At 56.2% G+C, this 10,074-nt stretch overlaps 1 protein-coding gene across 1 annotated transcript; it reads left to right on the forward strand.

Annotated features, from left to right (window-relative positions):
• The first annotated feature begins 354 nt into the window (after nucleotides 1-354).
• SH2D6 (SH2 domain containing 6) lies at nucleotides 355-9,688 on the forward strand. Its single transcript, XM_055243414.2, has 16 exons — nucleotides 355-377; nucleotides 2,629-2,712; nucleotides 3,080-3,114; nucleotides 3,471-3,541; nucleotides 3,645-3,759; nucleotides 4,321-4,379; nucleotides 5,038-5,098; nucleotides 5,879-5,901; nucleotides 6,351-6,411; nucleotides 6,816-6,894; nucleotides 7,123-7,153; nucleotides 7,256-7,280; nucleotides 7,833-7,891; nucleotides 8,181-8,264; nucleotides 8,434-8,592; nucleotides 9,232-9,688. The coding sequence occupies exons 1-16, from the start codon at nucleotides 355-357 to the stop codon at nucleotides 9,346-9,348; spliced, it is 1,086 nt and encodes a 361-aa protein (XP_055099389.1). The 3' UTR covers nucleotides 9,349-9,688.
• Nucleotides 9,689-10,074: the final 386 nt, after the last annotated feature.

Genomic DNA, 10,074 nt, shown 5'->3' on the forward strand with positions numbered 1-10,074 from the left:
TGACCCCTCAACCTGTAGGATCTGACTCTGTCTCCAGGCAGGTAGTGTTGGAATTGGATTGGAGGACACCCCGCTGTGTCCGCTGCAGAACTGATTGCTCACTGGGTGGTGGGGAGAACTGCCCACCCTGCCACCACGTTTGGTCACAGAAGTCTGCTATGTATTGACTGTTGTGTGAGAGCAGGGGAAAAATCCATTTGAGTTTTATCTAAACACCACTGTGTGTTTTCTGAGGGTGGATTTAGACTACCTTGGGCCCATGGCCTGTTCTCAGTAGCTGAGACCTGAAAAATTTGGAGAATCACTTTGTGCTATGGAAGGACCATAAAACAGGCACTCAGGTGCTGCCGGACAATGGGGCATTATACCTTCAAAATGTGAGTTTCTAGTAAGTCCGCTTCCAGGAATTCATCCCCAGGGAATATCTATGGTGTGCACAGAGCAATTCCATGCCAAAGATGGATAAAGAAGATGTCCCAATCTGCCTGTGTGACAACACGTGGCCACTGAGGCAGGCCTCTTTCCTTCCCCTTCTCCCAGATCTGCCCAGGCCAGTGCCCCCACCAAGATGGCATGGACTCTGCCCTCTGCCTGGGGCCCTTTCACTCACCCAGGCCTTGGCATTTGCCTATGCAAAGCCCTAAGCAGAGCAGGGAGGTGGCTGGAGTGAGGGCAGCATGGACTGGGAAACTCGCTCAGGCTGAGGTTTACAGCAGGGTGGTGTCCAGAACCTCCTACTGACCCTGATTCCAAACGAGGTCCCCTTGGGTGAGGGAAGTTGCCGCTGCCTTATGGTTCAAATGTGGAAGAAAGGTCAGCTGAGAGTGGAGGACAAAGAATAGACCCAGTAGAAACAATTCTGGATGAGGATTTGTTATTTTTGTTTTTTCAGTTTTTCCCTTTGTACCAAATGGGCTCCCTGTGAAGCCACCCCAGTGACTCTTCTTGGTTTCTTGGATGCCCTTTTGCCTGCACATCCCAGGAATTGTCTGGTCTTCCTCTTCATTCCTAGGTGTCTCCTCAGTGCCCCCAGCCTGGCGGCCTCCGAAGATGCAAGCACATGGGCTTTATTTCTCCTTTGTGCCAACAGCCAGGATGCCACCGAAATAATAAGCACAAGAAAGCTCCAGGGCCTTAGAAGTTCTCATGTCATCATTCATGATCGTGGTCTGTGTTTCCTCATTCCCTGACTTAAACAGAGTCAGAGACCAGGCCCCAGCCCTCCTTTTTATTGCGACCCTTCTCAGAAAGTCAAAGTTCTGAAATTCACTCAGGTAACAGAGCCCCTGGAAGTCATGAGCTCCTTAAGGAAGGTCACAATTAGCACTGCTAATTCCATTGTAGGAAAGGAGGGTCCAGACCCAATCCTGGTGAGGTACAGGATGCTTAGCCTTTAGGGTACAGGCTCTGGGGCAGGCAGAGCTCAGGTTGAATCCCACCTCCAACACTTGCTAATTGCATGACCTCAGGAAAGCTATTCAACTTCTCAGAGCCTCAGTGTTATGACTGAATTGTGTTCCCTTAAAATGCATATGCTAAAATCCTAACCTCCCATGTGAGTATTTAGAGATAGGGTCTTTAGGGAGGTCATTAAGAATAAACGAGGTCATGTGGGTGGGGCCCTAATCTGATAGTGTGGGTGTCTTCATAAGAAGAAGAGTTACCAGAACCGCCTCTCTCTGCACAGACAAGAGGCCATGTGAGGACACAGAGAAAGCAGCTGTTTACAAGCCAAGAAGAGAGGCCACATCACAAACCAACCCCTATGGCACCTTGATCTTAGACTTCTAGCTCCAGAACAGTGAGAAAATGACATTTCTGTTGCTTAAGCCACACAGTTTGTGGGTTTTGGTTATGGCAGCCTGAGTTGACTAATGCACTCAGTTTCCTCATTTGAAAAGCAGGGATAAAACTAGTACTTGCAGCATGACGTTATTGTGAGAATCCAATGAGGAAACACATGTAATGCCTGCCTGCTTCATCTTCCTACGGCATCTTCAACGCCTGGAACAGCCTCTGGCAGACAGTGGATGTTCAATAAATACCCACTGAATGGATAAATACATCCATCAAAAAATGAAGCTGCCACACTAAATATTAGAACCTCTTTCTAAGCGCTTCCCTCACCTTCATTTCCTTAATCGCTGGACATTACTCACCAGCAAATGACAACAGTAGTAAAGGGTTTAATAAAAGTGTCTGCAAGGCCAGCCTGCTGTTTTTAATTGGATCTGCCAAATAATGTAATGTTGTCTATGAGTTGAGAAAGGCGACACTGATCAGAGAGCTGAAGGAAGCCTGAGAACCCTGGTCCAGCTTAGCTCTTCCTCTTATAGTGCGGAGGGGCTGGAGACCACAGCTGGGGGAGGCCTGCCTAGGGGAGGCTCAGAGACCTGGGGCTGGGCCCTGGGAGTGTCCTAGATGAAGTTGGTCTGTGGGAGGCCACAGCAGATCTACCTTCCTGGTGTTTAAGAGATGCAAATGATGGGAACAATGGAGCCCTTTTCCCCAGGCCATTTGTGGCAGATCCTGGGCTCCAGGGAGGCAAAGCTCCTCTGCCTCTGCCATGGTAAGATGTGGTCCCAGGACAGCCCCAGGCACGTAAACCTGCCCACCTGGGCGGCCCAGGACTCGGCCACAGGGCGGCTGCACTGACCCCTCTACTCCCCACCCTGGCTTTTTCCAGGACAAGCTCAGTGGGAGCAAGCCCCGGTGAGTACTGGGGCTCCTCTCTCCCCTGCCCTCCCCTCTTTTCTCTCTCTGCCCCTCCTCTCCTGGGCACAGCCATCCCAGGAGCTGTGCTGGATCTGCCTGGCCCCTCTCTGCCCAGGGAGACCATTCACACGCCTCCACTTCCTGTCAGCACTAGGGCTCCCCGAGTCCCGGCTTCCCCAGGGCACTAGCTCATGCAGTTAGCGCCCACGGGCACCAGCTCTGCCCCCAGCCTCCTTCTCTGCTGCCCTGGTACCAGGGCATCTGTCAGTCACACTGTCATGGATGTGAATGTCCCAGAACACAGCATCTGTCTCACACAAACTCCAGGGCCCCTTGGGCAGAGTTGACTAGAATGTGCTTGCAGGCTGGGGCCACCGCTCCCACCCCCCAGATGTGTGGGTAAGTGACACAGGGGGTCAGAGGGGCCCAACAGACTGGGATCCCTTGCAAGTCAGATTCCCCCTAAGTGACTCTGCACACCTCCTGCCTCCCAGAGCCCAGCACTGCTGAGTCACAGGGGCCTAGCTCTCCCATCTGTCTTGGCCAGAATCAAGGGTGCAGGGGACAGGGGATGGGCATAGGTGGAAGGGTCCCTTGTTTCCAAACTGCCTACCTCAGTGGCCCTGCGGCAGCATTGGCAATGCCTGTGATGAGTGGTTCCTTTGAGTTGAAGCACTGGAGCTGTCAAGGGTGGGTGGTTTATTATACTGGGGAAAGGTGGGCAGGGAGGAGGTGAGGCCAGCTTGTGTGTCCAGACTCCCCAGGTTGGAGAGAAGATGCTCCCAGCCCTTCCCTTCTGCCTGCCCCAGGGACTTGGAGACACAAGGTGAGTCTGGCTACTGAGGTTGGGGTGGGGAGGCAGCGGCCAGAGCCTGCGCTGAACACCCTCTCCCCTCCATTCCTGCTGTGCTGAGCATCCCTTCCTCCAGGCCCAGGAGGAGGACGAGGAGGAAAATAAGTATGAGCTGCCCCCCTGTGAGGCTCTGCCCCTCAGTCTAGCCCCTGCCCATCTTCCTGGCACTGAGGAGGACTCCTTGTACCTGGGTGAGGGCTGGGAGGTGGGAGGCAGGAAGACCAGGTGCTTGGGCAGGGCAGGAGGGTCCCCACAAGACAAGAGGGCATAGGCCTCGCCTCTCCTCCCCTGCCTGCACTGAGGCAGCAAAGGAGGCCTCAGCTGGCAATCATCAGGGCCTCTTGGCTGGGCAGGGAGAGAGAGAGAGAGAGATGAAGGAACGGAGGGAGGGAGGGTGGGAGGGAGGAAGAAGAGTGGGAAGGGAAGAGGAGGGGTGGTGTAACCAAGGCAACAGTGGGGGCCTGGCATTCCCCTTCTGAGATCCCAACACTTCTTCAGGCCAAGGGCGGGGGTGCTGGGAGAGCCCCGGCTGCCGCTGGCATCCCACCCCCACTGCTCCGCTCCTCGGCCAGGTGGGGGCAGGGAAACTGCCCGCCTCCGGTTGCCATGGAGACTGGGCTGTCAGGAAGCCAATGAGCAAGGGGAGCGAGGGAAGGAGGAAGAAATGGAGGCTGGTCGGGGGGAGGCGGGAGGAAAATGGGAACCCACCTGGGAGTAACCCACCAAGTCACAACGCATGCGATCTTTTCCAGATCACTCTGGCCCCCCGGGTCCATCAAAGCCATCACCACCCCTGCCTCAGCCCACCATGGTGAGAGGCCTCTCCAGAAGTCCCTCCTTCCCCACCCGCCCCATCCCAGGCTGCCATTTCCCAGTGAGTAAATCTTAGAGTCATCTCATTTGCAAGATTCCCCCACATTTGCATTCAAGGGGCCCCTGAAAAATCAGATGCCAGATGCATGAGAAGCCAGAGCCCTGCCGCTGCTGTCAGTCACTCCTCCAACTCGCCTGGCCTGGCCCTTCCAGCCTCCCCTTCAGCTTCACCCACGGTGCCCTTCTCATCTCTCTGAGGGGGAGGGGAGGGGCTCAGCTGCCCTTCCCTTGGATTCTGGGACCTGAGGACCCCTCCCCACCTCCAGAACAAACAAATCCCTTCCTCAGCTGTCAGTCACTGCCAGCTCCCATTCCCACCTTTATCCCAGTGGGACTTTATGGATTTTGAAAGCTACTACCTTTATCATACATTTCACTAGAATTTTGGTAAAAAGCAGGGTGCTATTCACAACAAAGAAAGAGCCACAGGGTAGAAGCAAAGGGAAGAGTCATCCCTTTTGTACATTTTTTAAAGCTACACAGATATAAGTGGTCTCATCCCATTCTATCCCGCCCCATCCTTGCCCTCCTGGAAGGAAACTGGTGCCTCAGTTTCCTTCCCCCATCCGCCCTCACCAGCCCCACTGTGCCCACAGCTGAAGGGAGCAGTGAGCCTGCCGGTGGCCGGGAAGCAGGGACCTATCTTCGGGAGGCGAGGTAATGGGGACGTCCTCTCTTTCTGTGGCTCCACCCTGGGACAGGGAGTCTTCCCGCCATGGGGTAGAGCTGTGCTTGCCTGACATGCCCTTTCACGGCACTCCCCTGGCTGTGCCCCTTTTTAACCTACCAATCCTCTAAGGTAGGCAGGCAGGTGGCGTTGCCTCTAATGAAATGAATGAGGAGACTGAGGCCCAGAGATACGAAATGCTGTGCCTAAGATCACACAGAAGCAGAATCTGCTCTTTTTTTTTTTGGCTTGGCTGCTCTGATTTTTTTTTTTTTTGAGTCGGAGTCTCGCTCTGTTACCCAGGCTGGAGTGCAGTGGCACGATCTTGGCTCACTGCAACCTCTGCCTCCCGGGTTCAAGCAATTTCTGGCTAATTTTTGTATTTTTAGTAGAGACAAGATTTCACTATGTTGGCCAGGCTGGCCTCGAACTCCTCACCTCAAGTGATCTGCCCGCCTCAGCCTCCCAAAGTGCTGGGAATTACAGGCATGAGCCACTGTGCCTGGCTGCTATGATTTTTTGAACAGTCCAAAGTTATTTGGAGCCAGGCCTGGCAAGTCAGTTGGGAGGTCAGGAAAGGTGACACCATAGGGCTGTGCAGAGAACCATCAGGGGATGAGAAAAGCTTTCTCCTGGGGCTTCAAAGCTGGCTCTGAGATGCCCTCCTCGGGGGCGCCCTAAGGAGACTCTGCTCTTTCAGCCTCAGTCCCACTGAATTCCTTTCTGCTCCCTGCCGTGCATGACAGGTGGTTCTCTCCTTTTCCTTCCAGAGCAGGGTGCATCGTCCAGAGTGGTGAGCAGCCCCTCCATTTCCCCTCACTTTCCAGGGTTCTGGTTAAGAAACTGGCACGGGTGGTGTGGGAGCTAGGGAGGGCCAAAAAATATTCCTGAAACCAAGGGAAAAGGCCCAGAGCAAGGCCCCTGCCCCTCAGCCACAGGCCCCTGGCAGGCAATGAGCCAGCTGTCCTGAGGGTGCCGCCCAGGGATCCTCCTCACACTCTCTGAGAGCTGGGGCCCATGGGCGCCTCTGAACAGGAAGGTGCTCGTGGGATGCCCCCTCTGAGACAGAGGTGAAGTTGCAATCATTCAAGCTAGCTCCCAGAAAGAGGGTCACCATGTGAGGAGGGAGTGAGGTGCCTGCTACCCCTTCAAATCGATGGCTTCTCCCGCAAAACCCCTAGTCCTAAATGGAGCCTCAGGACTGGTCAAACCCATGGTCTCATACACTCCTCCCTACCTTAGGTGCCAGGCCCTCCAGAGAAACCTGATGAGAACCTCTACTTGGAATGTGAGCCCGATCCAGGTGAGCCCCTCCCTCAGCTCCAGACCCCTCCTGCCTGAGGCCCTCAGCTGCTCACAGCACAACACACTCTCCTGGCTCCATCTGCTTCCCTTGCTGCCTCTCACCACCGCCACCGACATGCATTTGCCTTCAGTCACCGCATGGACATCACAGGGAGCAGCAGCCTTTGGTCCAGGTTGACCCACACTGTGCCAGCAAGGGAGGTGCTCCCCTTAGAGCATGGGCTGGGTGGGGCTCCCCAGCTGCTGCGGCCAGGACAGCATCTGCCTCTAGTTGGAAGCACTCCCAGAAAGTCCAGGCTGCAGAGAAGCAGCAGGCCCTGCAGCTATTCTCAGCCCCACCCTGGCCAGCATGGATTCCCTGCCTGGTGCCCAGCCGAGCCCAGCCTGCCCTCCCTGTTTCAGTCCTGGCTTTGACTCAGACTCTCAGCTTCCAAGTCCTTATGCCCTCAGGCTCTCTGCCCAGGACATCAATGGTGCCCAGGTAAGTGCCCCACCAGGTGTGCACCTGTATGTATGTATGTGAGACACAGAGAGAGACAGCACCCCAGTTCAGGCTTCCCCAGCCCTGACCCTGGGATGGACTCTCCTTGCACTGTCCCCCGGTTGTTTGCAGTGGTGGCAGGGGCAGCTTGGGATGCTGGGTTCACTGGCTCTTTCCCTTGAAAAACATAAAGACCCTGAGTTCTGTCCCCCAATTTGCTTCCCACAGGCTTACCACAGCGCCCCAGGAAACTCGGAATGTAAGAGGCTGATGGTCAGGGGAGAAGAGAGGGAGGCAGGGAGGGAGGCTCAGGGTGGGACCTGGGGCCCAGTCTCTTCTGATCAGACCTCCTGTATGCCAGGGAGCAGCAGATGCCACCTCTAAAGGTGAGTAAAGTCTGGTCCAAAGGTAGTGAGTTATCCCAACTGATTGTTCACAGGCAGTTACAGATCAAACTCCTTGTTCTACCCTTTCCCCACTTCTCACTACTGCACTTGACTAGACTTTTAAAAAAAAAAAGTAGGTGAATGCAGGCATCTTCAGCATGAATTCGGCTGGTCCTGCCAGGGCCTGCCCCAGCCCCAGCCCTGCAGGCCAGACTCCCTCAGGCCCCAAGTTACTGAGGATGTCCCTGAAGCTCTGACTCCAGCTGAGATCAGGCCTGAGGGGACGCTCTTGGGCATTTTCCAGGGTCTGCACCAAATCAGGAAGCTCCTAGTCTGTGCCCCAAAATCACGCCTCATTTGGAGGTCACACGAGGCCTGGCTGGTGGGTCCTACCAGGGCACTGGATCTGGAGAGTGGAGGAAGCACTGGGTGCCCGGGTTTGGGCTCGGGCCCATGTACGCCTCCTCCTACCCCCCGCCCCCGCAGCTGTCCCCTAGAAGCCGCCTTTGACCACCCCCACCCCACCCCAGCTCAATAATCTGCTTCTTCTAGCAGGAAGGAAATCGTCTCTTCCCTCTGTAGCCCCCACTGGGAGCGCCTCAGCTGCTGAGGTGAGGAGGGGCTGGGAGCAGGCTGTAGGGAGAGGTTCCGGGAGCAGAGCCTGAGAGTCCTCACCCAGGAACCCTCTTGGGCTGAAGGGTGCACCACTGCAAGAACACATTGAACACACGTGTGCAGCACCCCGCCGTGCCCCACACAGAGACACCTCTTTGTTCTGCCTGCGGGGGATTCAGTTGAGCAAAGGCGATGGGAACACAAATAACTGCACCCTGGGTCCTCGGCTCCCCATGCCTGATCGAGTGCCCTGGCATGTCTCTGAGTGACTGTGTGTATGCACAGGACGGTGATCTGCTGGCTCAGCCTTGGTACTCGGGGAACTGTGACCGCCATGCTGTTGAGAGTGCCCTGCTCCACTTACAAAAGGTGGGCAGCCACAGACCCCGGGTCTTCTCCGAAACCCCTTTTGCTCACAGGCTGTGGCTGGCCGAGCAGTGGGGAGCAGGAGAGCCAGGAGGGTTCTGGCCCCATCATGGGTCAGGGCGGTGGGAGGGCCATTGGAAGACGAGGTTGATGGCTGAGGTCTTCTCCACAGGATGGGGCCTATACCGTGCGCCCCAGCTCGGGACCTCATGGCTCCCAGCCCTTCACCCTGGCAGTGCTTCTCCGAGGCCGGGTCTTCAACATTCCCATCCGGCGGCTGGATGGCGGACGCCACTATGCCCTGGGCCGGAAGGGCAGGAACCATGAGGAGGTGGGAGCTGGAGGAGGCAGGGGCCTAAGGAGGGACTGCAGAGCAGTACCCCGGGCCCAGCCAAGAGCATTTGCCTAGGGAAAAACCTTCGTTTTGTATCTTTCTGGGGTGGGCAGAAATGACAGAGCCCAGAGCCCTGAACTCCTTCCCAGACGCCAGGCCCTCTGGTGGGGGAGGTGCCCCTCCTGCCATGGCTCAGTCTGCACAGTGTCGAGGTGGGGCCTTTGTGCCTTTAATGAACCCAGCTGGGAGGAGGGCGGGGTCCAGGATCTTCAGACTCTTGTCTACCTCCCCCGAGGACTCAACGTCGCACCCAGCATTTGCCAGGATGCAAACTAGAGACACCCATCACACAGCTCCCCACGCTGGAGGACCAGGGCAGAGGCGCATCCTAGAGTCAGTTTGATCTAGCCTTGGACATAAGAGTCTGGCCAGTGGCGTGCCCATAGGTGCAGCAGCAGGAAAGTTGCCTGAGGCCTGGAATGGGGCAGCAAAATGGCAGTGGAGCGGCATGGGGCAAACAGGAAGATATCTAGAAAAATGTCAAAAGTCCCCTTGCCAGAGTCCCACAGTTGCCTCAGGAAGTTGCTCCCAGCATGAGGCTCATGGGACTCACGGATGCCCTGCCTCCCTGGCCAGCTCTTCTCCTCCATGGCCGCCATGGTCCAGCACTTCACGAGGCACCCTCTGCCCCTTGTGGACAGACACAGCGGCAGCCGGGAACTCACCTGCCTGCTCTTCCCCACCAAGCCTTGAGGCCACAGCAAAGTACACACCGCCTTTGGCCCCAGTTTGCTTCTTGCCCCGCCCCACCTTGGGCTGTCTTCCTCTCTCCTTCCCCACCCCTCCTCGCCCTAGCCTTTCCCAGTGCCTGCAAGCAGCATTAATGGGGAAAGGCTGCCTGGAGGCCCAGGGAAGGGTCCTGGAGACCCCACCCCATGCTCACCTAGAGCCTCCCATTGCCCTCTCTGTTGCCTCTCCAAGGCTGACACCCTCTTCCTGGCCTCCAGGAATGCAGGTGTCCACCCAGTTCACTAGGTCCTGGATGAAGGAACTGCGGTGGCCTAGACCAGTCAGGGGACAGCACAGGCACTGCCGGAACAGCAGAGGATCCTCTCACATCTACTTGTGGGCCTAGAGCATCCTGAGAGGGACTGGCCTGCCTTGCACAAGTTTGCTTTCAATAAACATTTGTTGAATGCATTATTGAATCTGCTAAATGAAGCAGAGGTGGCCTGCACAAGGGAGGTCCCACGGTTCTCAAGTGTCACAGGGCAGACTAGCCTGCAGTTATGGAGATGCAGGAGCTAGGCCCAGGCAGAAAGGGCCAGCCGTTTCTACCCCAGATTGGGGCGTTTACTTTTGATGCTCTGTGCCGAGCGAGGCCAGGCTGAGTGGCTGATTTTTGTTTTGATTTGTGGGAGTTGGAGTGGGGAAGGGAGGGAGGCTCAGTGCTGTCTCTGACACCCTATTAAATGAGGA

This window comes from Symphalangus syndactylus, chromosome 14, assembly GCF_028878055.3.
Source record: "Symphalangus syndactylus isolate Jambi chromosome 14, NHGRI_mSymSyn1-v2.1_pri, whole genome shotgun sequence".
NCBI classification, from domain to species: domain Eukaryota; kingdom Metazoa; phylum Chordata; class Mammalia; order Primates; family Hylobatidae; genus Symphalangus; species Symphalangus syndactylus.

Bases quoted from the DNA above. Each gene is read 5' to 3' on its own strand.
- SH2D6 (XM_055243414.2), top strand. From the start codon at position 355: ATGGGGCATTATACCTTCAAAAT. The intron at 5,099-5,878 runs GTAATGGGGACG...TTTTCCTTCCAG, and splicing joins ACCTATCTTCGGGAGGCGAG to AGCAGGGTGCATCGTCCAGA. The intron at 5,902-6,350 runs GTGAGCAGCCCC...TCCCTACCTTAG, and splicing joins AGGGTGCATCGTCCAGAGTG to GTGCCAGGCCCTCCAGAGAA.